The following is an 18801-nucleotide window of genomic DNA, read 5'->3' as shown; positions in this document are numbered from 1 at the left end:
GGACCTGTGTTCCTTCTCCAGTGCCCCCTCCTGTCCGTGTCCATGGATCTCTATGACATAAGGACCCAAACAGTACATTTTGCCAGCACCACTTGCCCAGCCGTGACTAGTGCTTCGTCTAGTGCGAGAACAGGATGCAATTTGGATGCTCTCAACAGAAAACTAGTTATATATATATGTACGCCAAACCAAAGGGTGAGTTAACATGGGGATTTTTGCAGTAAAATCAAATTAATTATAGCAATCCTTTCAACAAGGAAGAAGACACCATGTGCGATTCAAACTTGGTTTATTTGTCAAACCGCCATCAGAAGTGTTTCGGCTGATCCCAGCCTTGCTCACCAATAGCAAGGTAGCATTTCCGGAAATATTTTAACCGGCACCATTTTTAAAGTGTGAAACTACAAGTGCATAAACATCAACTACAGACCCGTAGTTTCTTCATATTTACAGGTTAAATCCACCAATTTCAGAGTGTGAAACTACAAGTGCATAAACATAGACAACAGACCCGTAGTTTTTTTCAAATTCATAGGCTAAATCCACATTTTATAGCAACCAACCAAACTCCTGATGTGCAGTTAATGTTCAGTATTTACGATGCTCTTAATTTTAAGCACGCAATTCGTCAAACATTCAATATTAAGAAACATTTCATTATTGTGTATAGTATCATCACGCAATAAATATTACGTGGTAAACGCTCTACCGAAGGCATTTCAACACTGTTAAAATGCCAAATTGGGTATGTTATCAGCCCAAGTGGGCATGCACATAGCAACATAATTTTTTTTTATACAACATAGCATATAAATATTGTGCATATGTAGCCACAGGGGGTCGCTTATTATGGATAAATGTTTATAACATTTCTCTTTAAGTGCTAGTGCTTTTATGTAAAAGTGAATTAAAAACTCTTGTTTAAAACTTTGTATTGAGCCTATGAATTTGAAAAAAACTACAGGTCTGTTGTCTATGTTTATGCACTTGTAGTTTCACACTCTGAAAATGGTGAATTTAACCTGTAAATCTGAAGAAACTACGGGTCTGTTGGTTATGTTTATGCACTTGTAGTTTCACACTTTGAAAATGGTGCTGGTTAAAAGATTGCCGGAAATGCTACCTCGCCATTGGTGAGCAAGGCTGGGATCAGCCGAAATGCATCCGATTGAGGTTTGACAAATAAACCAAGTTTGAATCGCACATGGCGTCGTCTTCCTTGTTGAAAGGATTGCTATAACATATATATATATATATATATATATATATATATATATATATATATATATATATATATATATATATATATATATATATATATATATATATATATATATATATATCTTTTGTTTTTTATCATTTTGAAATATAGTGACTACAATTCCCAGAATGCCTCCTAATTGGCAAAATGGGATAGTACAAAAAACGACACTGTGGAAGGACTAACCGACCGTGAGCAAGGCCAGTTGTGGCTGAAACGCGTTGGTGGGGTGAAGCAGGAATAAAATAAGGCTGAATAACTACCCTGGCTGTGCCGCCTCTTTTGTATTCAAAATATATATATATATATATATATATATATATATATATATATATATATATATATATATATATATACTCATAACATCTGCCAGAAACCGCTTGTGGTTAGCCCGTGAACAAGCGGCAAGGAGCCGCGAAACGCGTAGGGCTTTTCTATGAAATCAGAACATGAATGCCGGTTGTGCTGAAATAAAGGACCCTGTGGCCAAAAATATGGGGCCCGCTTGTTCATTGATTGCGTAAGTATCCACTATATATATATATATTTTTTTTACATTCTGGCAATTATAGCAAAAACATCCCAGGTTCCTATCTCTTTTCATCTTAATATGCAGCTAAGTAACCAGAGATTCAACCTGTATGCATACTGCGAGAGAACGTTTAGATAAGTATCCTCAAAAAACAGCCAAAACTTAGAGTTATTTTGTTTTCTTTAAAATTTGCAATGATTGGTACAGATGTAAAGAACAGCATGGCACACTGCAGATTTGGCTCAAAACTTGTCTTAAATTTCAGTATGTGATATGTGTACCTTTCCTATGAAAGAAGGTTAAGACAGTATTCTCATGTTTTACATATAAGAACTAAAAACTGTGATACAAACACTGATTCTGTTTTTTCAGGATGTAACATATATGAAATGGATAATGCATTTGGTCTCCCTCTCTCAATCTCTCTCTCAATGTCCGTATGCGGGGATAGTAGTTTAAAGGTGAAATTATGACCATAAAGGTGACGTTAAACTAGCCCTAGCTATTTGAAATTTCTTAACATCATTTATAGGGGTGGCAAAACAGACGTTATATTTGTCAAAGAAAACGTTTTGCCTATTTTTTCCAAAACCAATTTCGACACTACCTGAAGAAGTGAAATATTTTCACAAATGCATGTAAATAATATATGTATATCTACAAATATGTATGTGAGTATATATGCACACACACACACACACACACATATTTATCTATATACACACACACGTACATACTTAATTTTCTGTTACTCTCTATATTTTTGTTATTAGAAAGTTGGGATATTTGCTTCTGAAAATCTGGAAATTATGGACATTTAGATCAAGTATCCGCCTCAGAATAAATATCTACAGTTGCCTTTCTCCGTTCTTTTAAAATCTGAGCTAGTTTGCACATTATAATCTCTTACAAGACAATGACTGTGAATCTACTATAGTAGGGAGGAAGATTGCAAACCCCATAGAAAAATGCTACCAGTATTGGTTTGTGCAGGGAACTCACACTCCCTTTTAACTCTACAACTTTATTTTTTTCAAACATGGCATTTTGAGGAAGATAACTTTGAGTAGGATTGCTTGGAAATGGAGAGACTTTTGTGAATTGCCCTGCATGGATTTTTTTAAATGAGAGATCAGAAAGAAACGTGTGTTGGGCCCACTTGGTAAGTACCAGAAGAAGTGATATTGCTGAGCTCAATGAAGTTTTAGTGGCAAACTGTAGTGAGATATGTAGTAAAAGCATTATATAAAACATGAATGTTGTTTGATATTCTCTCAATTGCTCTTATTAAAGAGAATCAGAAACAATGACCCAAGAAAAAGGGAGCCACATTTCCTTTAGGTACCAACCATCACAAACAAACACTTAATTTGATTAAGAATTTCAGCCAATCAATGCTACCAATGCCCTTACAGCAGGTAAAAAGCAAGCACTGGTTTGTGTAAATAAGCACTTGAATGACGGCCCACATTGTTAAATTATGCATTAATGATATGTACATTCCAAGACTGTTTGAAATAATATTCTATAAGAAATCTAGCACCATTTGATGTGCTCATACACACCTCTAAGTATCGTTATGCACATTCTTGCATGGCACACAATGCTTTCAATGGCACCTAGGTGATGTATGAAAGACCCTGTTCATGCGCACAAAAGGGTCTTAATGACCCCCAGTATAAACATCAGAAGTACAAAGGAAAAGACTCCTGTACATAGTCAAGAGATGGTCTCTTCAACACTGAGTATCCCCAGCATCAACAAGGCCCTGAGAAAATCTATTAGAGGGTCTATTTAACCCTGAGCACCACTGGCACTGGCTGTAAAGATCCTTCCCATCTTCAATAAAAGGTACATCTGACCATGAAACCCATCATCACTTGCATGATGCACTGGGAGAACCTACACATTGCCACCATAGAGCCACTGTAAGCATATGTATGACTTGAATTAGCAAGAACGGTCCCTTCGTTTGGGAAATCAATGCTGAGCATCATTTGAAAAAGTAGTTTGAGCAAAATGGAGGCACTGGAATCTACCTCATTGAACAATGGTAATCGTTGCTCTGTTGTCTCGCTGTAACGACACACATATAGGAAGAGGAACTTTCAGAAAAAAAGAGCTTCACAAAAGAAGTCATAAGAAAATAGTAGACATTTCCAATTGGCTAAACAATGTGTATGTCCATTAAAAAATCACAAAGCCAAGTGTCTCATAAATCAAGTAGTCACAGCCAAGAATAACTGGGAGAGTGTATCTCTCTGTTGATGGCTTGTTTTAAAAAAACATTAGGCTATGGTCTCTTATATGCAGATGTACAGCATAGTTGTGGGTGGGTCAAAAACATTCTGTTCACTACCAAATTTGCCTAGATGCTAGTGGGCAAGAAAGAATGTCAATTATATCGAACAGTAGACCAAGGTCCTTCCATTCCATTCAACTGCTTCATACACCAATATCAAATACTTAAACTTTGTCTCCAATTGCTTGCCACACTAAAACAGTGTTTTTAGGCCTTTCCAAACTCTTTTGATAACTATTTTTGCCAAGATCACTCTTACTGGGAGACAGATATTTTACTACTGTGTTTCTTGAGACATACATATGTGTGTTACCTAAAAGTCTGCACTGCAGATTTTTTGTTAACTATTTTTGCCAAGATCACTCTTACTGGGAGACAGATATTTTACTACTGTGTTTCTTGAGACATACATATGAGTGTTACCTAAAAGTCTGCACTGCAGATTTTTGTTTGACAACATATTATAACTTTGAATTGACTTCCTGCTTTCGGGTTTAAAATTCTAGAATTATCCAACACACAACTTTCCTTTTTCAATATCTGCTTTCTATAATGCGTGGAACTAGATGGAAGTATAAGGTTGAAAGTGTAATTGGGAAAGAAGCTTTGCTCTACCTGAGCTCCAGTTAGCTGCCTGGGGTCTTTCCTTCTGCAGCCTACAAGTTGAATTATTCAGGAATGCGGACATTGCTTCCGTTTGGTTAAAAAGAAAATAATGAATACTCTTTAAAGAAGATAATCGGATTCCAAGTAATAAATATATAGGTGTAAAGGAATAAGCAACCCCTTACAAAAAGAGGAACAGACCCGCTCTGAGTTCAAGGTTGTTCTTGACTGAAGACTCTCTTTGAATGGTGGCATAGGGCATGAACATTCATCTAAGTTTAGCATCAGAGGTGTTATGAGACAGCTCAACCAGAATACTTACCACCCCAATATGCTTAAATACTTAAAAAGGCCACACAAACATGAAGGATCTACCTGACATCTGCATTCTCTAAGCATTTTGAGCGGATTCTCAAGTTCTAAACAGTGGTTCGCATAGGCATTTTTCATCACACACTGGTATTTAGAGGACAATCAAGGAAAGTGATCATCAACAACAAACCCTTTCGAATTGAACCATATCCTGTCAGTGGATGCTTCAAAATGTTTTATACTGTTTTTCTTCATACGACAGCCAACCACATTCTAGCCATAACCCTTAAAACAATGGTCCTTCCTATTTTCCTTCAATGCCCTTCAGGACCCGACCTTGAAAAAAAAAAGTACCTATAACATAGCACTGCAATTTCTATCAAGCATATGTTCAAATGTTGCACGCAATTTAACGGAAAGAGTGTTCTAGTCGATCATAGGCGTGACTTGAATGACTCACTTTTATGTCTACCAGAAGCCAACAAGTCCCCACTTTGGGTGATATCATCTGATTGTATTTTATCATGAGACTGTACGTTGTTTGTGGTAACTAGATGTAGCGATTTGTAGAAGCAAATGTAATGATTTTAATCATATCTGGTAGCGCTCCACTTCACAGTGTGGGAAGAAGATGGGTCTAATGTTAATCTATATTGGATTCAGCAGCAAAATGCGGTCACAGATAATTAAAGTTTATTATTTTGCAGCATAAATCTGATTGCTGATTCGTATGCCATAAACAGACTTTCCAACAGTATTACCGTTCTAATGTGGAGATTGGTGTGTAGTTTGTAGTCAGACTAAATACGGTTCTCAGTTTTGGCTGTGCCACTGTTGCTTTCTTTCTTGCATGGAAGTCCTCAGTGTAATGCAATATTTTAGAAAGAAGAGATCTCCTTGAGGCTGCTTTGTTTCTATTTTAAATAAGTATATCATCTAAAAGGAATACTTTTGCATCCTTCTTCTTTTTAGATAAGTCACATGTATGCCAATGTAACGTGTTTCAATTAAGGATGCTATTCCATATAAAATGCCCGCCTTAGCAGTGGTGTTTCATTTATGTTGGTGTGGACAAATAGTTCAGTAGTATTTCTGAACTCTTGTTCTGTTTAGCCTAAACAGTATATTACTGCTATTCTAGCAAACAATGAGTGTAGGCTGGCACATGAGGAATTGGAATGACTATGGTTTGAAAAACATGAAAACAGGGGCATACCCTTGGTAAGAACTTTAATTTGTTGCGAGAACTACCCTATCTTTGTGGAATTCTGTAAATTGTTAAATTGTGAAAACTTACAATACCGTGGCAAGCCTAAATTAAGTGACTATTATTAAGAAAGCAGCTTTAAATGCAATTCTTTAGGTGTGCACTTCAGCGTTCATTCATATGATTGCGGTTTTAATATAGCAAAGGGTATTTACATTCCATCTTGGCGGACGCAACACACTTGACAGCATTAATCTTTTAAGGCCTTCTAAAATATCATAATGATGCAGATCTAAGCTCTGCGCAAGTGATTCCTGACGTGGCATCTACATCAAGTGAAGTTCATGCACCTTTTTACAATAACTCTACAACACCACACTTAGGGGCCAGATATACTAAGCATTTTTGTAGTCACAAATGGCTCCATTCGCAGAACGCCTTTTCTGATTTACAAACCGCACATTGGGATTTAATTAATTAATTAATTATGTGCTTATATAGCGCTGGAATCACTCCCGAAGGGGTACCTCCGCGCTTCGACCGCTGCGAAACCCTTCCTGGCTTCCCTGAGAGATGGTCCCTTAATGGGTATCTCCAGGGTGAGACCAGGCATCCCCGGCGGTCTGGTGGGGCCGTTAGTGAAGATGAGGCAAGCTAGTGCCCAGAGTTGCCGAGTGTGATCGCTGATCAGAGTGGGCACCGAGGCGAGAGAATTATCGAGTCCGCTGACCCTGGTCCAGAAACCTGCCGCGTCGGGAATCGAACCCTGGTCCCGGGCCGTCCTCTGCTCTCGGGTCTGCCGCCTCTAACCAGTGAGCCACACTACTCCACAAGTTACTGAAATGTACTTTGGATTTGTTATCCAATACCATTTTGGCATTTGGAAGGGGCGTTTTTAGGGCATCCCTTCCAAATGCTGAATAGTAGTGGTATGTTTTAATGTTTTGCGACCGAATTCCAATTGCAAAGCATTAATTTTTTCCCACCTCCTCAAAGGAAGTGGTAAGCCATTCTTAAATGGAACATTGGCCAACACATTTTTTATGTTTCTATGGACCACTACCTACTCTTAACAAATTAAACTTACACTTTTCCTTATTTTTATTTTAAATGCATCATGCGTTCCTTTAGGGAAAATGGATTGTATTTAAATAAAAAAAGATTTATTTACTTAAAAGCAATCACAGACATGGTAGTCTGCTAACCTCAGCAGCCCACCGTCCCTGTGACAACTGTCGTTACTAATAGGTCGCAAATTTCGATCTACCTCATTAAGATTCATGAGGTAGGTCGATTTGCGACCCACTGGGAATCTTTAATTTAATAAAAAGTTTCATTCACTAAGATAGCGATTCCCAAATAGCGATAAAAAAAATGGCATTTGAAAATCGCTAAATGTTTGCACATCTGGCCCTTACTTTTTAAACCACTACATACAGTCCCTTGTTCGTCTTGCCTTGATCCATGTGACCACTCACAATAGTGAACCTTCGAATGCCGGTTTGTACTTGTGTTCAATTGCATGACTCACAGAGCACATATTGCTAGCCAAGAGAAATTCTCTGGCTTCCTTTAGTATTTACGTAAGCAAAAGAAGGTGCTGATTGCTTCATTGACAAGGGCTGATATCTCAGTTTGCAAATATATGCTGTTTTCTTGTTCTATCTATACTCCACAGAGGCCTGCTGCTTTTTGTATGAGCATATAATATATAGGCACCTCACCCGAGTCAATATCTACCTGTTTTGGTTAATGTAGGTTGTAATCCTTCCAGACCTTCCCTATTCATACTCCTAACAAGTGTAATCTTATACCTGGATGTAATGAGGGTCCTGGTCTTCCAGTACAAGTTGTGTTGAGACCGAGGTATGTGAGATTCATTAATTGGTATCTCAACCCTCTTACTCATCCTATCTTACTTTTAAACTGGATATAAAATGAATGACTTCTTCAAAGCTTACATTTTTTATTTTTGTAATGCATTTTGAGCCCAAAGCTTCAGTGTGAAACTCTCTTGCAACTCTTTCAAGTACTAAGAATGAGCCTCTTTCAGCACGGACTCATCAGTGTGAAAGATTGTGGCTTTGCTGAAGGTCAAAGATAACATTTCAATGTCACCTCCAATACTTTTTTGGCACAAGGTAGAGTATACTTTGGATTGATGCTGTGGTGTTTTGGTAGGTTTGTGACTGATGACGCTGAAAGGATATCAAATTCTTTTTGTTTTTTTAGTTAAGGTCTCTTGAAGAACATACGTGTCTCTTGCCCAAATTATGGCTACTAAGTTTATGGTATGTTTTCCAGCCAAAATAACTACAGGGGTGTTTATTTACATTGTATTCTCAAATGCATCCTCTTTTCTTTGGTTTAACTGGAATGGTTTGAAAGTCTCTACAGACTCAGCTTCTTTGAAGTTTGAGAGTCCTTCAGAATAGTAGACAGTTCTGGGTGGGTTTATTGAGCTTACAAATTAATATCGGATCACTGTGCCAACATACTGGCATATTCGGTCCAGTATTTTTCCATATTATCTAGCTCTTGGGCATGAAAAAGCAAACTAGGGTTTGCAGCTCAAGTCTTAGTTGTCCAACTGAAGATTCAAACTAGACACAGTGAGAAAGTCCACACTCTACTGCTTGTTACAAAGAGGGCAAAAAATAAATGGCACTCTCTTCAGCCCAGAAACTTGAATGCTCTTCTGGGTTGATGTCATTGTGAGTCATTCAAGTCAAAGGGCCAAATCTTTCAGCCAAATTGTGCGCAGCATGTGAATCAATAATACAAGTGCTTAGTCCTGGTCCATGAGTGCCTGCAAAAAACATTTAGATGAATTGTATGCAAATGTATCCATGTGGATGTGCTGTAATACTAGACATCCCTAGTCAATAATATGATCCCTGTGGAAAACTGCTATTTATACGTAAGAAGAAAGATACTGATAAAAAGAGGATCAAGAGTTCTTAGCCACAAAATGGTGAATCTGTCAAAACAAAAACATTTCCAAATGCACCACACAATGAGAGACTAAAGCTCTGCCTTGTCCATATGACAAAAATGACCCTGAATAAGCAAGGTTCACCTTAAAAAGGAAATCAGAGCTTATGAATGAGGATCAGTCAGAATTAATGCAGGAACAGGTCGTATCTGATTTGCTTGAAGTATCTACGAATGAAATATGCACTTAAAAAAAAAATTCAAGTGTGAAACTGCGAAACTTTAGGACCGTTACAGTCACACAATGTTTCCCTCCCTTATCGAGATAGAGAAAAGAATAAGGGAAGAATATGGTGATGTGCATCCTTGTCAGGGACCACTTCCCACTTGCTCCTATGAGGTAATAGGAGACACGGCTCATGCCGGTCTCCTTTATGATCTTGCACCAATTTCAGGCATGAAAATCACACCTTGGATGATACTCAATCCAGGCCTTAGTGCAAACACATGGAAGTTCTGGCCTGGTGAAGCTAAGTCATGAAATAAAGGTGGAATATGCTGTCATCGAGTGATAACTAGAGGAAGAATCAAGGGTGGAAAAGATATAGGGCAAGGAGAGGAGAGGTGGTAAGAACGGTAATGGATATAGCACCAGTATATGTTATGGACCGTGCCACCCAATCCTTTACACCCTGCCCTGTTTCCAATTCCCAACCCACAAAGCCCACAAGAGCCTAGTAATACAATACTTCCCTTGCCGGGTTAGCACCAGCTCTGAGGGATCAATGGAAACTGGGTGTTTGGGATGACAGTGTCCTACACCAGTAAAAGCACCATACACAGTACTGAGAAGGTCACTCTTGCTTATCTAGGCACCTCCAGTCAGTGGAGGTATATTCAGCTTTATGGAATAAGGTTTCAACAGCTCCATTGTTTAGGCAAAGCAAGTTCACCCAACACTGTCCGCAGTGGATGTAAGTAAAGGGGTCATTAGCGACCTACTAAATTATCAGTGGGCAACAACCCCCTTTTCCCTCAGTTGCTGTTAAGGTGACCGAACACCAAGTAAGAGATAGAGATAATACAGTCAATTATACATTTATGCACGCTAGAATGCATGCCAGAAACAGGAGGCATTCCACTGCTCCCTCAAGAGACCTCTGTTAAATGAAAAGAGTATCTACTCACTACAACTATTTCGACCCCCAGTCCCAAATAGAGTTTTACACTGCATATGAGAACCTAAACCCTCCCCCATCACAGCTGCCATGCCCCGTTGCACATCACCAGTTCTCTCCCCAGCACACCTCCACCCCTTGCCTTCCAAATGCTGGCCCAGGCAGGGTTGGTGCTGGCAGAAAACAGTATAATCTCCAACAGGTTTGCAACAGCATTGTCACAATAGTTGTTTTTCCTGCTAAATATCACGTCCCACTGTCAACACCTCTCCCTTCCCACTTGAACTAGCAACTTGCAATCAAAATATACCTCTGTAGGTAACATTCAGTTGCCCATTGCCCTCCCAATTCCATCTTGTATTTACATTATGCCCTGTCTCAGGATCATTTATGTCGATTATCTAAGTTGTTACATGTGCACTATGCCATCAACGAGCAGTCATGGTTGTGCATTTACTTGGAATTCACACCCAGTTTTATAGTCTTCTTTTGCATTTACATGGAATTCACACCCAGTTTTCATAGTCTTCAATTGGCCATAATTCTCAATACCAGGCAAATCAGAAGATTTGTGTGGTAAGTGCAGCTCTGGGATAACAAGTGACTCAATTACCAGGTTGAGGCACTGACTGGGCAAACTATTTCACGCACTAGTGGCCTCTATTAGGGTGGAGACCACTAGGGTTCTCTACCCTAAAACCCAGCTTGGAATGCTACAAGTACTAGCCACACTTTTCCACCTCTACCCCCACTGTAGAGAGAATTTCGGAAAGAAACCCATTCAGAACATAACTCCAATTTTCTTCATGCCAATAGCAGTGGCATCTCTTCCCACTTGTGCTAGAGCAAGGTGGCATGCCCACCAGGGTCTTCCTGTTCGACACTGGTTAGAATTGCTTTCTGATCATCAGACTGGGGTCGGTGACAGAGGTCGTCCTTCAGGGATGAGAGGCGGGCAAAAGGGTCTTGTCGCGGAGTCCTTTTCTTTTTGCGGAGGTAGGCAGCTTCCTCTGGTCGCAGTACCTGAGAGTGAGGGAGCGGCTGAACCTGGGAGGCAGAATCATCTGGGAAGGGGGGGCAAGGGACAGGGAGACATGAAAGACAAACATAACACAGGGAGGGAGGGAAGGAGAAAGACACAGGAAAAGAAAGAAGTAAAGGGTAGAGAGTAGCCAGAATAAAGGAAGGAGAGAAAGTAGTAAACAGACTTTAATGTCAGGTAGCAAAAGAGATCATTAAGAATTCCCTGCCCTGGAAGAATACGTTCTGAACAATGTTTCTGCAATATGAGCAATCAAAATGTTAGAAATTGAATTTCTGGTTGGCTAGGGCATACGCCTAAGCCAGGCAGAAACCACCACTCTAGTCAGGGCAAGGGAGTTACACGCTGAAGATAACCTTTGCTCACCCCCTTGGTAGAATGGCACGAGCAGTCAGACTTATCCAAGAGGCAATGTGTAAAGTGGTTGCACAACACACACACAGCAGCAACACACTAGGTACACTACAAAAGAAACCCCACACAAGGTTTTATAAAAATAGCCTTTGCATTATCATAAACACATTAGAAACATAATCACGCATTTACACTGTGCCAAGTGGCACTAGGCAATATTCACAGGGGACTATATACAGGACCAGGCCAATCGGGCCACGGTCAGAACCATCAAAATGCAGGTAGGAAATATAAGACACAACCAGTAATTACTGGTACAATAATGACCTAAGCATTATCACATTAACATTAGACACCATCCTAAAATATCATAGCATGACATTAGGTATACCCACATTAGGCCCAACCCTCATTAGCATAAACATATTACGCATTAGGCCTCACCAGCATAAACACATTATGCGATAACCTCATAAGCATAAACACATTATGCAGTAAATCAGTAGTGCACCACAGTACACTGACCAGGAGCATACATCACCTTAGGGCCTTGCACCCTTTCACCATCACATAAATGACCCCAGGCCAACGCAGGGGCTCCAATGCCCTATGTCCAAAATGTCAGAGCAACCAAGGTGCGCAATGCGCTGGGGAGTGGGGTGCATCTCACCCCTTTCTTAGCAAGAAAAGAACTGCCCTCGCTCCTGCGGTGCCGCTGAGGCAATTACCAAGCACTGGCACTATCCGTGCCTGAGAAGTCCCCTTTACTGGGGCTTGTCTGGTGCCATTACCAGGTGCCACAATGCGGCCAAAAAGAAGATCACATGGGCACCCAACGTGCTTTGGAGAGCACCCACAATGCTCCTAAAACCCCGCTTTGGGATTTATAACACAAATGCCCCTCTTAGCACGAGGCTGCCAAACTGGCCCTCTGGCTGCCAGTGCAGCCAAACAATGCCCCTCAAAGATCCTCCAAATGCTACGGGGGTGGGGTGCCACTCACCCTTGTTTCCTCACGTTGCGGGGAGAAGGCAGCTGTCTGCGATCATGCGGCACAGCTATGGTCAGGCCAGACATGTGGAGTGACTTCTTCTCAGGGGCCTCCGTCAAGGTTTCCCCCTGGTGCCTCACTCGGGGGCTGCCCGCCTCTATGTGGTGCAGCCGCTTGGCATCAACAAAAAAAAAGGATTACCGCAGTCAGGTATGGAGCAAAGCCTCATTTGGCTCGCCCCCACCAGGCGTCCATCGCATGCCTTACGCATTGCCTCTCTGGGCTCAGACTACATGCGGGGCGCCCCCTCCTCCTTATGGGAGCCTCGCCCATAGTCAGGTAAGCACCGCATGGCTTCCTATGTTGGATTGGCAATGCGGGGTGGGCTCCCGCTGTAAGACAGACTCTGCGGCGCCCCTCTCACAGCCAGGCAACGCCTGGTTTCCGGTCACCCGTACCTGACTACCGGTTTCGGCACTGAAGCGCTCACTGTGCACTCGGTGGAAAACAAAGGAAAAGTGGCAACCACGCTTCAGGCAGGCAGGACCGTCCCCTCGTTTTAGGGGTAAAAAAATATGCAGTGTTCCCCACAGCAAGTGGGAGGCACTATCACGGAATCCTGCACTTTCTTCTCACCCAGTATGCCGAATGCAGCAGGGCAGGATCCCCCAAGCCCTGGGGGAAGTGAGTCCAGCGCTCGCCACGCTCTGCTCACACCGGGACAGCAGGGCATTCCCAATGGCTGATGGCAGGACGAGGCACCTCTGCCCGCCCAGACCAGGGGCACATCTGCACTCCTGAAAGTGTGCTTGGGGGACATGCAGGAAGGGCGCAGCCATGCAGGCCAGCACAAGGGGCAGAGGGGCAGACCTCTCAACAACAAAGTCCCATGGTGGTTCCTCCTGGCTCACTGCAGCCCACCAGTGGCCCCTCTTCCGTTCCTGATAAGCACAAGGAAAAAGCACAACATTTCATTGGGTCACAGCCCCTATATTTATACTACATATTTGCTTTGTCTGCCCTGGCACAGGGCTTGGGGGAATCAGCCTAAACTGGTTCAGGGGGGAATTGGAGCACTTTGTTTACAAGGCTCCTCTTCCCCTTTGTCAGATGGAGGCTCGTCATCAGACACACCACAAGGGGGCGCAGCCAGCATTGTACAGGCGAGGCACAGACCTATTCAGGGACCAGGGACTTCTCCTCCCACTACTCCAAATGCAGATGTCCCATTCAGTCGAGTGTCGACTCACCCTGCCTCTCCTGGAGCCACACACATCTCACCAGCCCCTGTCACTCAAAAGTCAGACATGCAATTCACATCAGGCAGGCAGACACATAGCACACAGAAATGACAACTTCTAAGAGTGGCATTTCTAAAATAGTAATAATAAATCTGCGTACACCATTGCGTAACATTTATTATTACTATTTCAAACATACCAAACTTTACTACGCTGCTCCTCTCATAACAGGAATTACCACTGAAAAACTTATCAGGGAATCCCCAATGCATTCCTATGGGAGGGCAGCCTCACAGTAGTGAGAAACCAAAATGGCTGTTAGTCAGTACCAGGACATGTCACACACTTAAGGTATATTTCCTACCTTTTACCTACAATGCACCCTGCCCATAAGTCTTGCTAGGGCCTACCTTAGGGGTGACTGACATGTAGTAAAAGGGGAGTCACAGACATGGCACCCACTTGAGTTGCCACGTCACCGTGGCAGTAACACTTTTCGCACAGGCCCTGCAATGGCAGAGGCCTGGGATAGGTTTGAAAGGCTACTTTGGTGTGTGGCGCAATCAGCCCTGCAAGCCCACCAGTAGCATTTAATTCACCAGCCCTGGGTATATGAGATACCACTTTACAAGGGACTGACAGGTAAATTAAATAGGCCAAACAGGTGTAGACCAATCTTACCATGTTTATCACAGAGAGCACACACACTTTACACTGGACAGCAGTGCTAAAGTGCCCAGAGTCCTAAAACCACCAACACCATGTCAGAAAAAAGGCTAGGAGAAAGGCAAAAAGTTTAGGGATGACCCTGCAAAATGGGCCAAGTGCAACACAAATGATATGTAGGAACTGAAAGATGAATCTAAAGAGTTTTATAGAAGTGCAGAAAGGTACCATGTTTGCCTGGAGGGTGAGGGAATAAGGGAAACTTACCCATCATGAGCATCTTCTCTTTGCCATAAACAAACCAATGTTGGAGGTCCCAGAGGACTTTAAACAAGAGACAGTCTCTTACCTAACACACACATACACATAAACATACACATACACACATGGAAATGATCCATAACCTGCCACCATTAGTTTGGAACATGTAGTTCTTTAGATTAATATGCTCTCTATACTCCTCCCATTTAGTGTTGGGCCCTGAAGTTTGCAACCTGTTTTCCTTTGAAGAAGTTTGAGTCACAAAACCTGGTGTTACCCCACTCTTGCTGCACAATGCACCAGGGCACAGGCTCCACCTCAGATTGTTTTCCACTCAATAGATGAGAACTGTACGTATGCTGTGATTTGTAAAGGAGATGAAAGAGGAACAAATAATCTGTTATCATGACAGACTTCAGGAGAGGAGGGTTGAGGCATGTAAATTTACAGACCTACATGCTAAAAACAGATGGTTACTGAGTAAGTAACATTTTCTGTTCATAACGTGTGCCAGTAGATACACATGCTTTGCTTAGACTTAAAGCAGTTCCTCCAGAAAGCGGTGGCTAGCAAGTTGATGATGTAGATGTTTGGAGAACAAGTTACTTGCCTTCGGTAATACTCTTTCTAGTGAATACTTTATCAAACAAAAGATTCCTCACATTAGAATACTCCCGAGTTGCCAGACTGGATCCGGAAATAATTGTTCAGCAGTGCTCTCAGGAGCAGCTAGGTGGGGCTGTGCATCTCTGCTTTGGCTCTAAATGTTCCTGGAACATACAGAGCAGAGCCGTATATAAACGCCACCCCTGAGTGCTCATGTCAGTTTCTTATTTTTATCTTTACACACCTTCGGGCACAGAGCAAGAACAAATGATAGTACCATAATGTGGAATACTCACTTGCGACCCTTTCAGATGTCAAAAAGAGGCCACTCTAAAGAACAGAGAGGTAGGAGGGCAGTGAGGAATCTGTGGTTAGACAGAGTATCCACTAGAAATAGTGTTATCAAAGCTACATAACTTGTTCTCCAGATACTTTTAACTGTAGATTCCTCATCTTAAGATATACCAACACAATAACTCCCTAAATAGAGGATTTGTGGGGTGGCCGCAGGCCAAAATGGCCTGATGGACCGACCAAGCAAAGTTCCCTTCCCACTGAAACTAAGCTGTCTCGGCAGGAGTGTATCCAGCACATGAGGAATTACTTCAAAATCGCAGCCTGCCAAATGTCAAGGACAGGTACTTCACAAATGCTGGTAGAATGGGCTTTCGGATCTACCAGGGGCTGCTTCTTGACGAGTGCATAGCAACAGGAGTCTCTTCTGGTTGGTCTTTCATTTCTTAGCTTTTTGTGGGGTGCTCCAGGGCTAATTGTCCACACAGTGTTCCTTGGTAAGATCATATAAAAGCTCAATGCCCTTTTGGAGTCCAGCCTCTCCTCCTCTTTTGAGGGCTGATGAGGGGGAAGAATGTCGCCGGAGTCCTCAGCAGCAACTTGGCAGGGAAAAATGTTAGTGTATTTTGGTTGAGAGTACTTGGGGTTCACTCATGTGACAAGCAGATGTAACTGCAAAGAGGAAGACTGTCTTCAAAACAGGAGACTTCACAAGTATATTTGCCTTGGCTCGAAGAGTGTACACATTAGAAATCTGAAGACCAAGTGAAAGTCCCTCTATGGCATCACAAACGGATTAGGAGATAACATACATACCAAACCTTCAACAAATCTCATCACAACAGGTGATTTAACCAAAGACAGTTAGTCCGGTAAACGTTGAAGGCCAAAATGGCGAACAAATAACTTTTAATGGTGCCCACTGCTAGGGCTTGCTCGGCAAAACGCACAAAAACAAAAGGACATGCAATAGCTTTGCTTGTAAGGGATCAGTCTCACAGGTGCCAAACCAGGCAAACAATTGGTCCCAGTGCCCAGCATAAATGGATTTTGTGGAAGGGCACCAAGGATGTGACATCTACCACTTTGTTGGCAGATCAAACTCAGTCAGTTGCTGCCACTCAATCTCCATGTATGTAGGTGTAGATTGCACAGATTTAGTTGGAGGACCCAGTGCTGTTGCTATGACAGAAGATCCTTGCAAAGTGGAAGCTTGATGAAAGGACAGTTGTTTATGCCCAGATGTTCCAAGTACCATACACTCCTGGCCCAAACCAGAACTATGGACAGTAGTACCTTGTTCCAGTCCAACATAACACATCTCATAACAAGTGTTCTTGTGGAAGCCCCAGGTCATTCTTATTCTTTTTCAGAACTACGGGCAGAAGAGGCAGGAGGCCTGTGTTCCATTCTAGTCAGAACGCATCTCCTAACGTGTGCGATATTTTAGAAACTTCAATGCGCAAAACATTCAACATTGCACGGCTGGCATGCACATTTTCGATTATTCCTTCTTCAGGAAGGCATTCAGAGGCCAAAGGTCCAAAATGGGTCTGCAAATTCAGTCCTTCAAAGGGACAAGTAAATGGCGAGAGTATCAACCCTCTCCTCTTTCTGAGTCTGGTATCCTCATCATACCATCCTTGGAAAGTAACACTCACACCTTTTGCAGTAGAATAGAGAGGTGCTTGTTTGAAAATCACTCAGATGTGGGGAAATATTTGGCAGGGAAAAAAGAAGGCCCATCTGTTGGACTTGAATTGTCCTTCTGGGAGGTAATGACATGTCCATTGCCTCACTGGGTGGGCATGCTCCACCAAGGGCAAACTAAAGTGGTTTGGTGGCCATTGCAGAAGGGGAGGAGAACGGGAGGACAGGTGTTCCTGCAAGCTCCTGGGCTGTAAATCCAGTGAAATGCATCCACGCCTGTCCACAAAGTATAACATTGGTGCAGACTGCCCTCTCCAGGCAATCAGTAGTATCTAAACCACGTAGGATAACCTGCCCATTATGAATTGCCTAAACCAAAGAGACCCTAAGCTCATCCAGGACTGCTGGCAACATTATGCTGCACATGTCCCTCCCATCATGTGTACAGCGACCCAGTAAGCAGACAGCATTCACCGAACGCAATGCCAGACTGATAGTGGAGGTAATCATACATTTTCCAAAACCCTCAATCCTCTTGGATTCCCAACACTGAGGAGTGGTTGGGATTTACCTTACTTGCTGAGTCCAGATCCATGACACACTCTTCAGTATGATGTCAGGTAAGAAAATGAGATATTTGCAGGCGGGCATTAACAGAGATTCGATAAAGTAGTAATCAAGGTTATTAGTGGGGACATCATTAAAAGGGAGGAAGGGCTCAGAGGTAGCTGGCTAAGGATGCAAAATTTCTCTAAGGGTGTTCATTTGGAGCACACCTGAAGGGAGCTGTAAATGCAGAACCTCACCTGTCCTCTGGACCACCACTGAATTGAATGCACTTTTTTCCATTGGTGGCCCAAGTAGAGAGTCAAGCCTCTAGGCTACCCAACTGAGAGAGGCCCTTGTGGGTCCTTGAAGCCTAAAGATGCACCAGACGAACCTAAAACTAGCCAAAAATCTTGAGCATGGCCTTCTTGAAGGCTTCAATCTGCTGTGGTATCACAGATGCCCCAGGGACTAGGGGCACCAGGATCAGTTGAGGATTCAAAGGTGAACGACTGACATCGGAACACCCACTTGGCTTCTCTTTAGGTTCAGAATGGCAGGATGGTGTTGAGTCCTGATTCACTTTATGTTTGTAACTGGACTTAGAATTTGACCAATTGGAGTACTTGATCATAAACGGGACAGCTGGAGCGAACAGCTTCAGGAGCAAGACCAAGTTTGCTCCCACAACTTGCAGCAGGACGTATGTGAGGGCTGCAACGTCTTCTTGTGCTCAACACCATAGAGCCTCACTATCTGCTCTCAATTGCCCACTGGGTGTATGAGGGCCCATTTATCACTCACCTTTGAAGTCATCA

At 42.4% G+C, this 18801-nt stretch overlaps 1 protein-coding gene across 1 annotated transcript in view; it reads right to left on the bottom strand.

Moving 5' to 3' along the window:
- Nucleotides 1-1955: 1955 nt before the first annotated feature.
- IGSF9B (immunoglobulin superfamily member 9B) overlaps nucleotides 1956-18801 on the bottom strand; it is a 1214248-nt gene continuing 1197402 nt past the window's right edge. The window contains exon 20 of the mRNA XM_078681939.1: nucleotides 1956-11396. Within this exon, the coding sequence (XP_078538065.1) occupies nucleotides 11173-11396 (224 nt within the window). The 3' untranslated portion in view covers nucleotides 1956-11172. The remainder of the gene's footprint in view (nucleotides 11397-18801) is intronic.

This window comes from Lissotriton helveticus, chromosome 3_1, assembly GCF_964261635.1.
Source record: "Lissotriton helveticus chromosome 3_1, aLisHel1.1, whole genome shotgun sequence".
Lineage (NCBI taxonomy): Eukaryota > Metazoa > Chordata > Amphibia > Caudata > Salamandridae > Lissotriton > Lissotriton helveticus.
The sequence above is the reverse complement of the archived record's forward strand: the minus strand, read 5'-3'. Positions and strand labels throughout refer to the sequence as shown.